The sequence below is a fragment of the Phocoena phocoena genome, chromosome 1 (genome assembly GCF_963924675.1).
Source record: "Phocoena phocoena chromosome 1, mPhoPho1.1, whole genome shotgun sequence".
NCBI classification, from domain to species: domain Eukaryota; kingdom Metazoa; phylum Chordata; class Mammalia; order Artiodactyla; family Phocoenidae; genus Phocoena; species Phocoena phocoena.
The window spans coordinates 137,748,919-137,767,944 of NC_089219.1; the positions used below are offsets into that span (position 1 = coordinate 137,748,919).

At 48.1% G+C, this 19,026-nt stretch overlaps 1 protein-coding gene across 3 annotated transcripts in view; it reads left to right on the plus strand.

Annotated features, from left to right (window-relative positions):
* Nucleotides 1–16,133, plus strand: part of CACNA1E (calcium voltage-gated channel subunit alpha1 E) — a 297,634-nt gene extending 281,501 nt beyond the window's left edge. For 2 of the 3 annotated variants that reach the window (XM_065890357.1, XM_065890366.1), the window contains 8 exons: nucleotides 1,987–2,092; nucleotides 3,198–3,305; nucleotides 4,551–4,651; nucleotides 4,928–5,034; nucleotides 9,009–9,120; nucleotides 12,719–12,899; nucleotides 13,851–14,041; nucleotides 15,591–16,133. In XM_065890357.1, coding sequence (XP_065746429.1) covers nucleotides 1,987–2,092; nucleotides 3,198–3,305; nucleotides 4,551–4,651; nucleotides 4,928–5,034; nucleotides 9,009–9,120; nucleotides 12,719–12,899; nucleotides 13,851–14,041; nucleotides 15,591–16,133 — 1,449 coding nt within the window. Of the gene's footprint in view, nucleotides 1–1,986; nucleotides 2,093–3,197; nucleotides 3,306–4,550; nucleotides 4,652–4,927; nucleotides 5,035–9,008; nucleotides 9,121–11,567; nucleotides 11,697–12,718; nucleotides 12,900–13,850; nucleotides 14,042–15,590 lie in introns of all 3 variants that reach the window. The other variant, XM_065890348.1, reaches the window with a different exon arrangement.
* Nucleotides 16,134–19,026: the final 2,893 nt, after the last annotated feature.

A 19,026-nucleotide genomic window follows, 5' to 3' on the forward strand; every position in this document is an offset into this window, starting at 1 on the left:
CGGGCTGGGGAGGGAGAGGAGGGAACCAAGGAAAAAAGGAATGATGAGATGAAAAGGTCATGAAGCTTCACAGAAGGGGTGAAGTCCTGAATCGATACACAAGGTGGTGTGTAAGACTATTCGACATGGGTTTTTTTTTTAATGTTATTCTGTTTCTACAAGTGTGTGGCTTCTTGTGAGTGGGTTACTAGAAAGGAAGTGTTAAGTGGCATGTCTCCTTCTAGAGAAGGCAGAGCGGTGGGCTGTGGGATAGCATATATGGGCAAGAAGAAAGCCTGCAGCAAGACAGCTATCAGAGCTTATAAAAAAAAATCTTCAATCAGATAAGCTAAGGAAATAATGCAGAAATTCCTCTAAACATGGTTCAAGAAGAAATTTTTAGGAGAGAGGAAAACTCTTAACAAATTTCTTCCTCCATGACGTAGGGAGGAACGATGGCATGGTTCCTTCTAGGTACCAGAAAAGAAAGAGGAACGGCAGCCTCCATCCCATGACGTATGATGAAGGATGCAGCTCCCTTCCCCATTAGCCCAGCTACCTGTTTTTCCCGGCAATTCAAAGGAAAGGGTGATGATGGACACAAGTTGCATTCAGCATTAGATTTGCCTTCTTGGCATGACTGAGTTATGGGTGGACTCCTCTCGGCTTGCTTAGGACAGCATTGTGCATTGGGAGTCAACTGCCATTGGGGTGTTCAGAGCCTTGGGGCCTGAACTTTTTCTCCACAATGGATAATAGTTACTGCTAATTCCCCATTGCTGTTTAGACTGACCCAGAACTCTGGAGCTCTTTCATTCACCTAGGAATACACCCTAGCAATGTCGCCACTTCTCTAGAAGCCTAAAGAAGTGGGAGAGAGATGGAAGTCAGATACAAACAAGAAACTGGCCCTACACTCTAAGACACCATGTTTGTGGCATCACGTTAAGGAAGATGTTCCAATGGAGTTTTAGAAACCCTGTCTTGGGAAGAAACACTTGCCTTCCTACTAGGCTGGTGGTTCTGTTGGAGGACCTTCTCCTGCTGCTACCTCCAAGTTGAAAGCTCCAGAGAGCATCTCATTGGAATGGGGGGGGGGCCCATTAGGGACCCTTATCCACCCCATTACATGGCTCCTCCTTTGCAGCTTAGGGGCTGGCATCCTTTTTGCTCACAATTCCACATCTAACGGTACCGGGTGGTGGAATGTGGCCCTAAGTTCTTTGAATTTCTGGGGTGAAGCTCAGTGGGAGAAGGGATGTGGGGATTGGAGGAAAAGTTAAAGAATTCCAAAAGTAAGATACTCTCTGGAAAGTGGATTTGGCCATTTCAGTTTGATCCCCTTCCTTTGGGTGAGGGGAACAAGGCCTGCCCACTCTGCTCCTGCCTTGGTCACCCTTCTCTTCTCTGCTCTCCCCAGCCCTCTTCCCCTAGACCTTGTTTGCACTCTCCCACTTTTCCATTCTGCTCCACTTCATCTTTTGGATAAGCTGGACTTCTGCATGTTCAACCATGTGCTGGCAAATTTCATCTTTTAAAGACTCAAAAAGGGGGCATCAGGATGCATCTTTCAAGTCAGATAAGCAAAGCACAATCTCCCCCATGTGAGTTTTGGGGGGTATTCATGGGACAAGTGGAACTGTAGAGCAGCCCTGTAACAGGGAATGGAGTCACCTCACAGAGCTGACTCCTTCCCCTGAGCCACTGCTTTTAGGCATCCCATTAAAGACATTCTTAGGACTGTGGAGGAGTCCTACAGAATGATTAGTCCCTCTTCCCTTGGAATTCGGCATCATTCCCTAGAAATAAACAAAGCAAAACAAAACAGCAGCCAATGAGCCTTAAGTGAGAAGCCGGGAGAGGGCAGGACTGGGACAGGGGACGGGGGTATCCTTGCCCTTCTTTTTTGTCTCTGCATTTGACCTCTGCACTTTTCCTCCCTTCTCACCAAGGTTTCTCTCGATATATTTTTTTCCTCCTGCTGTTTCTTTTCTCTCTTTCACACAGAGGTTAGTCCTGATGAATATGCCAGTGGCTGAGGACATGACTGTCCACTTCACATCCACGCTTATGGCTCTGATCCGGACAGCTCTGGACATTAAAATCGCCAAAGGTCAGTAAGCTTAGGGGGGAAAAAGATTCTGAAACAACTCACGCAGGGTGGCGCAGGATGGAAATGTTTGACCTTTTGTCCATCTGATGAGGCAGTGACCTGGAGATCAGATAGTAGGGTCCCTGTTTCACCTCTGAGCTACAATAACTATTATATTTGCCCTTTCTTCTTGGTGAAATGAATGGTTTGATAATCACTAAGCCTCCTTTTGACTTCAACAGTATGTGATCTCTGGTGTCTGGCACAAAGTAGGCATTTTAGAAATATTTGTTGATTGAACAAATGAGTTTTAATTCAGTTCTTTTTTTTCTTTCTTTTTTTTTTTTCCCCTTACGTGGTGCCTTTAACAACTTGGAAGGCTTCTGTGGCAGGTGCTATCATGGCAGTATTTTGTTCCTTTTGATTTCTAATTCAGTGGTTTAGGAAAGAAAGGGTTTACTACTTCCAGATGGGCCTCCAGCTTCCTTGCTCTTGCCTGACCCAAATCCTTTTTAAAATCAGGTCACTCGGGCTTCCCTGGTGGCGCAGTGGTTGGGAGTCCGCCTGCCGATGCAGGGGACACGGGTTCGTGCCCCGGTCCGGGAAGATCCCACATGCCGCGGAGCCGCTGGGCCCGTGAGCCATGGCCGCTGAGCCTGCGTGTCCGGAGCCTGTGCTCCGCAACGGGAGAGGCCACAACAGTGAGAGGCCCACGTACCGCAAAAAAAAAAAAATCAGGTCACTCAGACTCTGGAGTCAGATCGCTGGAAGAACTGATACAGGTATAAAGGCAGAGGAGGCTGGCTCGTGGCTCTCTGCATTCCGCCTTCTGATATACTGAGCAGCCGGGAGCCTCTGTGAATGAATGAGGAGGCTGATCTTGGTCCCAGGGCCTCGGCTCTCTGTGACAGGATATCCCTGAGTCACTGAAAACGGAGCCAAAATGTGTTCTGCTTCTTCAGCCGAAAGACCCAGTATTGCAAGGTCCACTGTCGCTAAGTACCACGATCCCCTCTGAGAATATGACGTGCCATGCTGACTCAGCTCCTGCCCCACCTCCTCCCTCCATCCTTGTTATTTCTGTGTCTGTTCTGTTTTCGCTATTAATAAATGTATCTTCCCCTAGGTGGTGCGGACAGGCAGCAGCTAGACTCAGAGCTACAGAAGGAGACCCTGGCCATCTGGCCTCACCTGTCCCAGAAGATGTTAGATCTGCTTGTGCCCATGCCCAAAGGTTTGGGGTCTCCTCCAGGGTATCCGTGTCACTGTGGGCCCAGCACGCCAAGACCACACCTTTGGGGGGAACACAGAATGATCGAGGAGATAAGGGAAGGGTGCTCTTTTATTCTTAGGAAACAAAAATCCCTCACTTCTCAAGTTCCTTTTGTCATTAATTGAAAACAGTTTCTTTTTTTTACTGAAGTATAGTTGATTTACAGTGTTGTGTTAATTTCTGCTGTATAGCAAAGTGACTTAATTATATACATGAATATATTCTTTTTTATATTCTTTTCCATTATGGTTTATCCCAGGATATTGACTGTAGTTCCCTGTGCTATACTAACCTTGTTGTTTATCCATCCTATATGTAATAGTTTGCATCTACTAACCCCAAACTCCCAATCCTTCCCTCCGCCACCCTCCCTCCCCTTTGGCAACCACAAGTCTGTTCTTTATGTCTGCGAGTCTGTTCTTTATGTCCGTGAGTCTGTTTCCATTTTGTGCCATATTTTAGAGTCCACATATAAGTGACATCATATGTTATTTGTCTCTTTCTGACTTAGTATGATAATCTCTAGTTGCATCCTTGTTGCTGCAAATGGCATTATTTTGTTCTTTTTTATGGCTGGGTAGTATTCCACTGTATATATGTACCACAGCTTCTTTATCCATTCATCTGTTGATGGACATTTAGGTTGCTTCCGTGTCTTGGCTATTGTGAAAAGCGCTGCTATGAGCACTGAGGTGTGTGTATCTTTTTGAATTAGAGTTTTGTCTGGATATATGCCCAGGAGTAGGATTGCCGGATCACATGGTAGTTCTACTTTCAGTTTTCTGAGGAACCTCCACACTGGAGAACAGTTTCTTAAGATAGGTCACTGTGGTTGTGGATGAAACTTCTTGGCTACGTAGCTCTGTCCTTCCACATAACACAGTTCAGCAAACCTTCAAGCCGTTGGGGAAAAGGTGGTGTTACTAAGAGATGGAAACCTAGACCATTCTGGGGGTGGGGAGGTGCTTACTGATGTGTTGCACATCATTGGTAACATCAGCCTCCCTGGGTGGCCGTGGAAGCTCCCTGAGGCTAGACATGGGGACCTGTTCACTCTGTAGCCTCAGTGCCTGGCACAGATGGAACCCTCAATAAATGTTGGATGGGTGGGTGGCCGAAGGGGCAAACCTGCTTCCTAGGTGTCCTCACTTTCCCCCCACCCGTGTCTTCTCCCTGTTCCCCTCCATGCCACACTTGTGTCTCCAGCCTCTGACCTGACTGTGGGCAAAATCTATGCAGCAATGATGATCATGGACTACTATAAACAGAGCAAGGTGAAGAAGCAGAGGCAGCAGCTGGAGGAACAGGTGAAGGTCAAGGACAGCGTGGTGGCTGGGTGGGCCCCTGAAGGGACAGGCCTGTGCATCCCTGGGGCACAGTGCCCTGCAAGTGCTTAGAAGCAGAGGTCAGGCTTTGCTTTGCAGGGTCCAGGAACCTCCCTAGGATCAAGGGATTAGAAAACCAGTGGGGCAGAGGTTCAGATAGTCAAACAGGGTATCAGTCATATTCCTGTTTTACTCAGATGGTATTTTCCCCCCACAGTCATTTGAGTTCCTTTTTCCTCCTTTCCACTTTGAACACAGAAAAACGCACCCATGTTCCAGCGGATGGAGCCGTCATCTCTGCCTCAGGAGATCATTGCTAATGCCAAAGCCCTGCCTTATCTCCAGCAGGACCCCGTTTCAGGCCTGTGAGTATTACCAGAGGGTCCATGACTCCCCTGCTTGCATTATCACGTGTGCCATCGGGCAGACCCAGAAACTCATTGCCTAGAAGTGCCCGAGCTAATACTAACGCTGAGATGCATGGATGGTCCCCTCTCTGAGGGTGAGAAGACAACATGTTGTATCTTAAGGTGGTTATTCAGCAGGGGTGATGGAAAAGCAGACTGAGCGTGTTTGGTGCTATGGCCAGCTCCAGAGACAGGGAGCACTGTGAATGGACAAAGGAAGTAAGGGGCTGTATTAGTATCATCACTTTAGAGTGAATTCAGAGAGGTTCACGACGTGGCCCAAAGCCATACGGCTGGTAGGAAGCTGAATTGGAATTTCAGTCAGTTATTTCCAGGCCCAGAGTCTTCCCATTACACAGTGTTATCTGTAATGAACAAAAAGAACCTTAAATCAGGCAAAACAATTTTTTGTTAATTTTCTGTATTGAAAGTGGAAACAAAACCCTAGTTAAGGCATGTGCCAATTCTTCCGAGCTGTAAGCCTTAGCCCCAATGCGGTCATTAGCCATAAAGGATCTAATGTAATATACGTACTTCATTTCAATGCTTGCTTTCTCTCATCACAAGTGATGTACCCAAATGGTCCCTCTACCCAGCGTAAATGGCTTGTGGTCGTTGGTTATGATTAGTGACTTTTTTCCAGTCTAGCTCTCGTGGAACCAGTAAATCACTAAGTATCACAACTTCAGTAATTGTCAGAGGAGTGAAATCCCAGGCTTAGGAATGAGCCCTCAGTCAGAATACCATTTGGAATCTCTCACGCCATAAATTTCTTTCTGCCTGTGGTGTTGGAGACCTGTTTCTGAAAAGCATTGTTTTCAAAGGTCACAATCCAACGCATTTGGAAAAGAAAAAAAAACGACCAAGGCCGTCGGTCATTTTTACAAAACATGTGAGGTGTTAAAGTAGCAGGTATGGATTCTCCTGTCTACAAAAAAACAAGTACATGTTTATCTTTGGTCTGTGCAGGAAGGTGGTCAAGAGGTATGATTAGAGTACTAGGACTACCTCCTTGGAAGAGTTTACAGTGTTTTTCAAGGGTCTTTGGCTTAGAAATAGAGGACACCCTCCACCATCTAGATCTGTTTTAGCCACAACAATTTGCTGTGCAAATTAACTCCCATCATTGGACTATTCCAGCCTCTGTCCCATATGTTTATTACTTCATTCACTCATTGATTTGACCAATATTTACTGAGAGTCGGTGTGACCCAAAAACTGGCTCAGACACTGGGGATTCAGTCAAGATGATCATTTCTTTTTTTCTTAAAAAAGAAATTACAAGAGTGATAAAGGTTAAAATGTGGAAGGGTAGGCTATCGTGACTCTGTGTAAAGGAGGCAACTCACGTAGTTTGAGGATTTGAGGAAGCTTCCCTGAGGAAGTAACATTTGAGTGAGACTCAAAAGCAGGCACTTCAAGAGGTGAAATAAAGTATGGTAAGTTTAAGGAACCTAAGAACTGTCATGATGGTTGGAGCACAGAGATATCAGGGGACGTGGCAGGTGATGGATTTGGAGGGCCCAGGATGTGGGGATACAGAGGTAGTTTACGGGCAGGATACAGAAGTTTAGTGTCATCCGAGGATAATGGGTGACATGATCATCAGAGTGACATGATCAGGTTTGGGCTTTCCGAAGATCATTCTCTAATCCAGTGTGGGCTCCGTGGATTGGAGGGAAGCAGTTCGAGAGATAGAACACCATTTAGTACGTGGCTGCAATTGTGAGTATTGCAAGACTGTGGCTTGGACTAACAGGATAGAAATGGGGAGAGAGAATCAGACTTGAGAGGCAATTAATACACAGAACGGATAGGATTTGGTGATTGATTGATTTGCTACATGGTGTGAAGGACAGGGAGGAATCCAAGATGACCCTCGGGTTTCTGGTTTGAGCTTCTAGGTGGATGTTGGTCCATTTCCTGAAACGGAGATGCTGGTGGAGCAGCAGGCTGGTTCTTTGGAACCATCTGTGTTTCTAGAGCCCTGAATTGTTCAAGTAGAGATTGCTTTGGAGGTGGCGTGGTGGACATGACAGGGCTCCTCTCCCATTGAGCTTACAGCTGGTAGAAAAACAAACATGAAACAGATTATCAGAAAAAAAAAACACTTGTCATTTTTGATGATTTAATCACAGTTCTGGTGAGCGCTAGGATGGGAAAAAAAATACATTATGATCTGATTGCGTGTGAGAGAGACCTCTGACGAGTTTATCAGGTAAGGTTTCCTTAAGGAAGTGACTTTTAGGGAGAGTTTTGAAGGATGAATTCAAAAACGAGTTTGCAAGGGACCGGGTGTTTGGGGAACAGCCTTTATTCAAGTCCTGAGGCAGAAAGAAGCCTGGCACATTCAACCAACTGAGAGAGCCCAGCATGTTGGAATTCAGGGAATAAGGGAAAGTAATGCAAGAGGAGGGTGGCCAGGTAGGAAGTGGGTCATGAAAGAGGCCTCTGGACTCTCTCCTAATAACAGTGAGAAGCCAGACAAGGTTTTCAAAGTAAGAGGTTACTCAGGGTTCAAATTCTTCAAGTCTATAAGGTTGTTCAGTGCTTTTAAGTGTCCTATCTACCTATTGGGGATCCTGGAGTTACTCATTTTCTGTAGGACAGAAGGGGGCCCATTTCCTATAGAGCAGTGCTTATCTTGTTTCCCATGGTTCTCAGGCCAAGGCACACAGAAGATGATTGACATTTAAGCAGTCGTTTAAATAGCAGACTGCTCTCCAGCAGTTGTAAAAGTTCAGCTAAAGCCCTCACTAGCAGCGAGGGGACAGTGAAAATCTGTGCTTCAGATTTTCCCCTATGATCCCAGTCTAATGGATTATTTTTCAGAAACTGGCAATCCTTGCTTAGGTCTCGGATTTTCCACTGGCTTCACAGTCATTAAGCAGGAGACTCTGCAGTGGCTCTCTCCGGAGCAGATGGGACACGGGCAGAGACGGTGTCCCATCTCTCCCTCCTAATTCCACACCCACTGAGGGAGCTGCTGCCCCAGTCACTGACCACTTTCCTCTTCCCGGGATCAGGAAGCTCAGTCTGCATGCTGGCTTAGGTCAAAGAGGAACTGTTACTGTACTAGTAGCAATGAGTGGCAGCAGCAGCGCCAAGTTCTCAGGAAAGATTGGCTGCCTCTTTTTCTTCCTAACCAGCCCAGTGGATCCCATAGGCTGAGGGTGTCTTTCAGGTACCAAACCGTGGTTTAATAACAGGCACACTGCAACAGCTCTCCACGCTTTTCATTCAGAGGCCCCTAAACACTTGGCCAACTCTGCCCCTGTCCTTTTTTACCTCATCACCATTGGAGCATCCTCCTACATAGCCATCGACCCAGACGTTGTCACCTCTTTCACCTCTTCTGAAATCGTTCCACGCAGTTCATACACCAGCAGTGCCAGGTACAGAGCAGTCCTTCAATAAATGTTCATGGCATTGAATTGTTTGGTTTGGCCAGGGATGTTGGCACAGTAAAACCATATTCTTTCTGAGTGTGGAGGAAATTTTTTAAAAGACCATGACTGCTTAATATTTAAACAAACTGTTCACTTTAAACTATGGCATTTTTCTGCCGAATGGAGAAACTGGGCAGAAACAGGTTTACAGTCTAGCATTGGGTCTTCCATATGGCTGAGTGTGACAAATGATGTCATTTGTCACAGATATGCTAGTCGCCAGCAAAATGATGAATGGTTCCAAATGCAGGTTGAAAACAGTGGTTCCTCTTTTCCAATGCTTTTTTTTTTTTTTTTTAATTTTCTATTCTAGGGCCGGCCACCTGTAAGTTACCAGGCTTGCAAGCCAGCCAAGGCTAAAGGGTATTGCCCTTGCTGGGGAGGAAGTCTTGTCTGGGTGGGAATTGGTAATGACAACTACGTCATGACTGTTTCTCTTTCTCTCATGCACACATTACCTCTGAACTTGGCATTGCTTTGCAGGGGTGGCCGGAGTGGATACCCTTCGATGAGTCCACTCTCCCCGCAGGAAATATTCCAGTTGGCCTGTATGGACCCAGCTGATGATGGACAATTCCAGGAACAGCAATCTCTGGTGAATGAATGAGTTACATGACCTCAAAAATACTTCCTTGGTTTCCTGATCCCTCCCCCTCTCATTTTCAAAGTTTATTCCATAGCCTTGCTCCATCAGAAAAAAAAACCTTTCTGATAGTCCAACCAATTATCCTGAAAGTTTCCTGCCATCTCCCCTTTCATAGCTGAGTTTCTCATGTTCTTTGACAAATGCTCCCTCTTCAGGTTTTACAACCCCAGAGGCTCCTTACCTGCTTCAGGAACTTATAATGCTTCAGGCCAAGCCCTCTTAATTTATGCCCCTGGGCATCAAATGGAGAAGCAGAAGTGACAAATGAAATCTTGCCTTTGAGAGGGAGCCTTAGAATGAATCATCATAAGAATGGATGGCACCAATGGATGACAGATGGAACTTTAGATTTTGATAATACAAAGCTAAATTTACTATTAGTTCAGGAGCCATGAGATCAAGTTCCCTCGGGAGCTTAGAATTAAAATCCAGGTGGTTATTGGTCTGGAAAGAAAAAGAGTAAAACCCAACCTTTGCAGTAGTCTATATAGACAGCTTGTATTAAGTGATTCCCATGTCACTTTGATTCTAATTCACCTGTGTTCTTCTCTCCCCTTCATTTTTTTCCCTGACCCCTCCCCACTGTTAGTGTACCCCAGCGCCTTCCTGAATGGATGTGTGGGTGGAGTGTGGGTGTGGCCTGCTTGTGGAGGGCATGTCTGATGGAATGGGGACCCTTCAGAGGGAAAAAGGGACTAATTGGTACAGATAGTTTAATTCTAAAAAGGGCCTCTCGTCATTTTATGGCTTGCCTGGTGATGTGTCTGTCTGGTGAGAAAAATCTCAATAACGTGTCCTTTACTTTCACAGGGAGGCTTTATTACATCACCCTTTCTGCAGGTTTCCCAGGGCTGAGCTGTAGTGCCAGGACTTTTTGGATATATGTTCATCTCATTGTCAATACTGGTGTCTGTAATTCAATTCAGGTGTCAGCCCATGCTATACACTCACCACTGTGTACTCCTGCCCATCCTTTGGGGCTCCCTGCTCAACGTCCTGGGACATGGCCATGATTTGTGTGTGTGGGCGTGTCTTGCACCACCTCTGATACCCATTGGCTGCAGTTGTTGTTACCACGTAGACTGCAGTGTTGTTATCACATCTGTTTTGAGTCAGACCTGGGTGCTATATAAAGCACATACTGCAAACACTGTAACTTCTTCAGGTGCACACATCATGTCCTTTGAAGGCAGTCCTCCCATTCATACCAGGAACCACTCAGCCAAATGGTCATTGAGGCCAAGGGGCTGTCTCAGGCCCCCCTTTCCTTTAATAATACCCTACTCATAAACCCATGTTTTGAGGTGTCATTTCCTAAATGTAAAATGCTTTTTTTCTGGTATAATCTCCAGATGTCTCCAGATGTCTAAGATATTCCTAGGTCTCTTTGTTGGGTGGCCCACCTAAACATTTTTAAAGCAGCTCTACTCTTTGCGCGATGAACACTAGCTGTCTATACAGAGCACGTACATTTGCCAAACTAACAAACAAACATTCTTTAACCAGGAAAATTAAATGATTTGGGCACGACCCTAGAGATCTCCCATCCAACCTTCTTAAAGCTCTCAAGTGCTCTCATAGTCCAATACAGTAGCCACTGCCCACATACGGTAATTGAGCACTTGAAATATGACTAGTCCAAATTGAGATGTGCCATAGGTGTAAAACACATACCAATGTCAAAGACTTGGTACCAAAAAATGTAAAATATCTCATTAATTTTTTATATTGATTACATGTTGCCATGAGAATATTTGGCTATATTGGGTTACATAAAATCTATTATTAAATTTCATGTTTCTTTTTACTTTTTAAAATGTAATTACTAGGAAATTTTAAATGACATAAGTGGTTTGCATTAAATTTCTATTAGACTGCACTAGTCCAAAGCATTCCTGAAAGATGGCTACCCACCCCCATTATTGGATGGTTTCAATCATAAGAAAGCTCTTAAAATCACGTGTCTTAAGGTTTCAGAAGATAAACCTGACACCGGAAGTTGGTGACTTTCCTTAAAATAGTGGCTTCTATTTAATTGACAAATGGCTTCTTCAGATTACAAGAATAAACCCCATACTGTCAACATGCAGAAGGTAAATTTCACAAAGCTATAAAATCTGAAGCATTGCTCAGTGATAACTAAGATGATACTTAACCAGAAAAGGTGATCCTTATCCCTCAATCCTAGTTAGAGCTTTCTGTTTGGGACATCTGGTATACCACATATGTGCACACATAGACGCAAACATATATACACGTACAATTGAGGCCTTAGAGATGCAAGTGTCTCTTCTGAAAGCCGTTCTTCACATGGAGGAGGCAGAATCATCCCCTGGAAGTGAGAAGCAATGGGATGGAATCAAGTCCCACAAGCTTGGCTGTGTGTTTATTTCTAGGAGCCAGAGGTTAGTGAATTAAAAAGCGTGCAGCCCTCTAACCATGGCATCTACATTCCTTCGGACACCCAGGAGCATGCGGGATCTGGGAGGGCATCCTCTATGCCACGCCTGACTGTGGATCCCCAGGTAAAACGCAACCACCACCTACCATATGCAGTGGCATCCTGGGCTGTATTGAATTGGTGGGTTATGAACACACATCTGATATTTTCAGGTGAGCCCTTGATTCGCCCCCACCCCTTCTCTATAAGCAAAACCTGGCTCACGGGCTTTCTCTACAGAGCCTGCTCCTCCACACCGTGTTTCCAATGAAACCACAACCACAACAGCCTAGCCAGCCAAAGGGCAGGCCCCCGGATGGGCTCAACATCCTCAAGACCCAACCAGCCATGCAAGAAATATTTTCCAGGGTTTCCCCTGTGCATTTTTCCTTCTTTTCTCCTTTCCTGGTTCCTCTAGCGCATATGCAGTTACGTACACACACAGCTCTGTGTCAGGACTGTCTGTCCTAGCCAGTGCAGGCCACGCCTCATTTCTTTGTCTGTTTTCCTGGCTTTTTTCTGTCTGTCTGTCTTACATCAAGTTTTGACAGAGACAAGAAGTTTTTGTGGATCTGTTTTAACATCTGTGGCAAGTCAAAATGCCAGAGTTTAAGGTGGAGCTGGGGTGGGACTGATCGAGAGAGCGCAGTGCATTCTCAGGAGCTACTCATTTACAAGCTCTCCTAAGCTCTAGCGCTATAGGGTGGCGCCTTCTCTGAGGAGGGCAAAAAACAAGCGGCAAAGCCATGCTTCTTTCGTGGTGGAGACTTTTTGACAGTTGCCCTCACTTGTTTCAAAGTGGCTCCAGGTTCACGGCAGGTCCTGGCTGAGTCTCCAGGGTAGATGGTTCTATGGGCAGCTTGCACAGGACCCTCAGCTCCTTGCTTTCCTGAGCGTGAATAGGAGCCCTGCACCAGCCCAGTGACTATGTTAACGTAAAGACACTTTCTGGAACAGCCTCCTCCAGCTAAGGTCTGAGCAAAAGGGATTTATGGGAGATGACAATTTGCAATCTGCAACAATCTCAGTCCTACATCTTCCTTCCTTCTAGACCATTTCAGTAATTAATCCTTACCTTGTGTTCTTCTGGGGGGCTCATGTTTCCAGGTGGTGACAGACCCTAGCTCCATGAGACGTTCATTTTCCACTATTCGGGAAAAGCGTTCAAATTCCTCTTGGCTGGAGGAATTCTCCATGGAGCGGAGCAGCGAAAACACCTACAAGTCGCGTCGCCGGAGTTACCACTCCTCCCTGAGGCTGTCAGCCCACCGCCTGAACTCTGACTCAGGTGAGGGAGTCTTCACCGTTTGCCTCTTTTCTGACGAGAACTGAAAGTCACAGGAACAGAATCTAGATAAAGATGGGGTGGTGGAGAGTGAAGGAACAATGCTCCTTAACAAAGGGGGTTTCCTGTCGGACTCACATCGTGAAACAAAGCAACAAAACCCTCTCTAGTCATCTCAAAGGCTGATGAGATTTCTTTCTTCCAGACCAGGGCTATAAAAATCATTAAAACAGAGTTTTCCCAGGGGCCTTCTACAAAACCACTCCACTGCCTTAGGGAAGCATTAGAGACCCCCTGGCAAGGGCGGAGCTTTACCCACTAACTGCACTTTGACCCAGACAGTGCTACCTGGAATTGTTGTATGCATTTGAGTTATGTTTTTTAAGGAAAAGGGTCATATTGATAGAAACAGAAAATCACTAGTCTGGTTCAAACTATTTTTACTAAGTGAAGAAACAAAGATAAAAAAGCAGTGACATGTCCCATATCATAGGGCCAGCAAGTGGCAGAGAGGGGACTAGAAGTGATCCTTTGACTTCAGTCCTAGGGCGTTACAGTAACTGTGTTTACTTTGTTCATAGCAACTTCTTAATTCCCTTCTGCTAGTGCCATTTTCCCTCTAAAAAGTTACACACCCATGTTTAGGACATAGAGGATTCTTGGGCCACATGGCTGGCAGAGATTCTACCTGAATTGTATCTAGCGTAAATGGAAGAAGAGAGTGATTGCATCCTTGAATTTGCAAGTCTTTCCAGTGGCAGCTTGCACACTTACCTCTTCACAAAAGGGTAATTTTCCAGTCTTTCTCTCCTTCTTCCCTTTCAGATCACCTGTTGACATGTCTGCAGAAGCCAGGGTCCTTGAGGGGCCTGGTCCCAAGCTCTAAGACTTATCTTTGTGTTCAGCGGCCAGGATGGGCAGAGTTACGATAGTTGCTTCTGTCATCTCTCATAGGCCACAAGTCCGACACCCACCGCTCAGGCGGCAGAGAGCGGGGACGATCGAAAGAGCGAAAGCATCTTCTCTCTCCCGATGTCTCCCGCTGCAACTCCGAGGAGCGAGGGACCCAGGCCGACTGGGAGTCCCCAGAACGTCATCAGTCCCGGTCTCCCAGCGAGTGCAGGTCGCAGACCCCCAACAGACCGGTGAGCATGGAGAGGAAGCTGAGCCTCTGCAGAAGACAGGGAGGGGCGGGCTGTTAACATGAGGTGCAAAATGTGGGCATCCAGCACCCACACAGACCTCAGCTTCACAGGAAACTGCATCCATTGTGCATAGAGGTTAGCTTTTTACTTAACACTTGTGTACTCAGAAATGATATGGATTCACAGAAAACCAAAGAGCCCCCCAAGAAAGACAATGGTGTCTAGGGGTCACTCCATCTTCGTTCTCAGTATCCAGAGTTACAAAGTCACAACAAATAAGTTCATAAATATCTCAGACAGATTTCAGAGGAAAGGATGGCTTTTTAGCCAGAAAAGCTTTGACCAGTCGTGTGACCCTTAGTATTGGTTGGAATGGTGATTCCTCTCTCAACACAGGATTCAAAAGTCAGATCAATTCAACTTCATCTATCTAGCTTCCAGCCATCCCAAGAGGAAGAGCATCTCTCCTTCCGGCCAGTTACTGAAACGTCAGCCTAGGTCTAAGATACAACTACGAGAGCTGTGTGAAAACACTCTCTGGCCCTGTTTTCCCCCTGACTACCATCCCTCACTCCCTGCCCTACCTTGCTCCAATACCCTCGGAGTCCAGATGTGAGACCCATCGGCAGTGAGCGGTGGGCAAGAGGAAGGGCTTCCACAGCCAACTTTCAGACGCAGTTGAGAAGTTTACTTCTAGAGCAGTGGTGTCGAGTTTTAGTGCAGAACGGAGTCACCTAGGGCTTGTTATAAGTGCACATTCCTGGGACCTCAAGGCTTCTGCTTCGGTAGTGAGACCCGCTGTAAAGTAGAACCCAGAAGTCTGCACTTGGAAGGACCCCAGAATCTCCCAGGAGATCTTGAGCGTGGTTCCTGGCTTACACGCACACCTTAAGCCTCAGCACCGAGCTGGAGGTCCATGTACCAACCCCTGGGCTCAGAGACCCTTGGGACTAAGGGTGTCAGGCCTGAACCAGCAGATAAGTGGGGGGGGGGGGTGTAGAAGCCAAGTCAGTCTTAGCACGCCACTGAAAACACAGATGCAAAAAGAGAAGATGAGGGAAGGTATTTGCCATGCCCTTAGATCCAATTCCCAAGAACGTCCCCCAGACAGAGCAACTCTAGAGCATTCGTTTACCTTTCATGTAGTTGTCTTTCCCAAAAGCTTCAAATCTTTCTTTCAACGCGCCACGTGCTAGAGAGAGTGAGCTTCCGGATGTTTGCTACTCAACGTGTTTGTTCCAAGGACCGGCAGCACCTGTGAGCTTGTTAGAAATGCAGGATCTCAGGCCCCACCCCAGACTTTCTGAGCTGCGTCTGCAGTTTTAACAAGACCCCAGAGATGCATGAGCATATTGAAAGTTGACATACCCTGGTCTCCATGGTACTGGCTCCTGAGTCTCCTGTAATCTCTGCGTCCCTGAGCGGATGTGACTGGTAGCGGAGGGGACTCTGGTGGCTCTCTGTAGGAGGGGTCAGGGACCTTAACCAGGTCCCAAGTAGGAATGATGCCAAACCCAGGCTAACATGCCATGTTTTTCCTGCCGCACAGGGCACAGGGTCCCTCAGTGAGAGCTCCATCCCCTCCGTCTCCGACACCAGCACCCCAAGACGAAGTCGTCGGCAGCTCCCACCTGTCCCTCCAAAGCCTCGGCCCCTCCTTTCCTACAGCTCCCTGATGAGACACACTGGGAGCATCTCCCCACCCGCTGATGGGAGCGAGGGTGGCTCCCCACTGACCTCCCAAGCTCTGGAGGGCAATGACGCCAGCCTGCCCGAGTCTTGCAACCCCCGGTACGTACAGCAGGGCCACCCCTCCTCCCCACAGCGCTACATCTCTGAGCCCTACCTGGCCCTGCACGAAGACTCCCACGCCTCGGACTGTGGCGAGGAGGAGACGCTCACCTTTGAAGCAGCTGTGGCGACCAGCCTCGGCCGGTCCAACACCATCGGCTCAGCCCCGCCCCTGCGGCACAGCTGGCAGATGCCCAACGGGCACTATCGGCGGCGGAGGCACGGGGGGCCTGGACCAGGCATGACGTGTGGAGCTGTCAGCGACCTTCTGAGCGATACGGAGGAAGACGACAAATGCTAGAGGCCGCTCCCCCCTCCGATGCATGCTCTTCTCTCAACACGGAGAAAACCAAGACCCCAATTGGGAAGCCAGTGCGGCCCGGGGGGGAGGAAGAGGGAGGAAGAAGATAGAAGGACACCGTGCATTATCAGAGAAGAGGAAGGAAAAGACAGAAGGAAAACCGGTCAAACCCACCCAATCGCTGTATTCCCCTTGGCAAGATGGGCACTGCCATAGTTCTGCCTCTTTGCTGGGGAAAGAATATACAAGAACATGGAGGGTTATTCCCAGGGGAGAAGGGACACGAGGATGGCTTTGCTTCCCCTTGCCCCTTCCCACTTTTCTATAGCCGTGGGGATGTCAGGCCGGCCTGTGGCTGTGCCTGTTGCCCTGAGAAGCCTGGAAGACATTCTGGCTCTTAACTGGGGAGTCATGGAGACCCTGGGAGAGGACTCTCCTCCCTCACCAGCCCTTCCTCCTCAGCCAGCACCCCTGCCACCAGGCCAACCATGACGGCATCTCATGCGTTATCCCGTGGCTTGCGTCCCCAGAGGAGGCACAGGCTGAGTTCAGGAGCATTGGATGTCAAGGGTAGGAGGCAGAGAGGGAGGAGAAAGGGGAAGGGGAAGGGGTCGGGGCGCTGTGGTGGCAGCAGCCAGAGCTGGTCTGGGTGAGCAAAGCCATAGTCCGGCAGCCCTCACCATAGCAGAGGGGGCAAAGGAGCGGAGAGCTGCTGCCGCTGGTCGCTACAGTCCCGTCTGAGGCCTGTCACCCACTCAGTAGGTGCTGAGGTCCCCTGAGGTCCAGGGAGGTGCCGAAGGCTCTGGTAAGGGTGATATTTTCAAAGTATTTAACAACCCGTGTGACCAGGGCACTAGCTGATGAGTGGAGTCCGGCCTTAGCGCTGGCACCCCATGCCACGACAGGCCTTACTTAGCCCGGGAGATGCCGGGCACGGGGGAGCCCCGAGGGTGGGCTGAGTGTGGCAGGGGGGCACTTAAGGGGCTCAGGCAGAGTCAGTTTTCCAACCAGTATAGAGGTAATTCAGTATGTGGATCGGTGCTGCAGCCGGCCCAGCACATACCGGCTGAATGTCAGCCCAGACTCTGAGCCAGGAGCAGAAGACCTCTTTGCCAAGCAGCAAGGCCAGAGCCGCGCCAAGGCCAGAGCCGCGCCAAGGCCAGTGAGCCCAAGTGCCAGTGGCCTAGTCTTCCCAGCCACTCCCCAAGAGGGCAGCACACACGTATCCAAGGTGAGCTACACATCACCTGGTAGGGACTTCTTCCGTAGAGATGAGAAAGGCCAACAGATTGCAACCAGAGAAGCTTCAATGAGAGAGTCCCTCTGAGTTTACTGAGGAGCTCCCGTGAGGGTGGGACCCTTGGACGGGCAGCTTCCGCAGCTAGTTTGTGATTGAGGGGCAGTTTGTCAGGATACTTTAAAGTGATGAGTAAATATACCTCAGCTTAGACCTGGGCTGCTCCTTCTAGCAAAGCAGGCACCAGTGGGGCCTCAGTACACAAGGTGACAGGCCTGGGGCCCCGGTGGTCCTGAATATTCCCCTGGGCTTTCCCCATCCCTAAAGTAGAGCTGAGCAGAAGACCACCTCAGGACATTGTTCCTAACCCCCAAAACTCAGAAGCATTGAGAAGAAGAGAGCCCTTTCTTAGCGGATCAGTTCTCCTTCACTGTATCGATTATCCATTCGGTGGAAACACATCACCCCCTCATGTCCCTCTCCAGTCCTCCAGCACCATCACCGTTAGGTGGAAGGATTTCCTGCAGGGGGTACCAGGCAGGGCCCTCCTCTCCCAGCCAGGAGCAGATGAAACCTGCCTCCCGGGACCCTCCATGGGGCGACTCAGAGGCCCCCAACTGAGATCGCAGCGGATAAACACTCTTTATTCTCCTCCGGCCCAGGCAGACTTCACGTCTTGGGTAGGAACAGTCAGTGGCTGTTATTACGAACTTGGGTTTTTTTGTTTTGTTGCTGTTGTGGAAATAGAAATAAGGCATCGTCGTATCAGCTCTGCAAAGCCAGATTCAACCCTGTGGCTGCAAAATCATTTGTGATGGCCCTGCCTTCTGTCCTAGACATGGATGGAGCTTCACGGCCCAGAGTCAGCCCCCAAACCAAAGCAGTCCTGGGGCAGGAGACCAGTGAGGCAGAGACGTAGGCCTCCCACTCTGAAACCCTCGTCTTTTTTCCCTTTCCTCTCCCACTCAGCACACGTGTGTGCTCAGGGGTAACTGGGAGTGTGACTCTGTAACACCCTGATCTTAACAGGTGGGATTGTTACCTGAGACTCAGACTCGGGGCCTTGTACTGTCTTAAAGGTTTCCCCTGCTCGGTGTCCTTTCCTGCCAAAGTGCTGCTATGGGCTGCTTCGCACAAAATTGCTTTCTTCCACCTCGGAAATGCAGCTTTCCTGAGGGAAAGGCTGACACAGGACGGCCATTCTGCACCAGCGAGTCTATTGCATTGTGTTTTTGAGAATGGGTGTTGAAGTGACGTCTTTCTTACACCATTGCAATAGGAGGCACTGAGGCCGGCAGAGCAATTACCAGAAGTGGGATTTGCCTGCAAACAACATTACAGACGCTCGATTTGCTGTGCCAGGAAACCTTCCTGGACATCTGAACTCCTTAAACTCACATCCACACAAGCACTTGAGTCCTGAATAAAGTGGCATACTGCACCGTAGATGCAGGCCCCTGACCAACTCCTTGGGCTTTTGTAGTACCCATGGACTTACGAACTCATCTCTTTAATTCATCTCCCCCTGACCAAGAAATCAGGTTTCTAATCCCTTAGCCTGCATTTACCCTTCTATTAAGACCAGATAATAAAAGACAATTTTCTATGAAGTCACGGAACACATTAGCATAATCTTGCAATGGTTTCCTTCCGCCT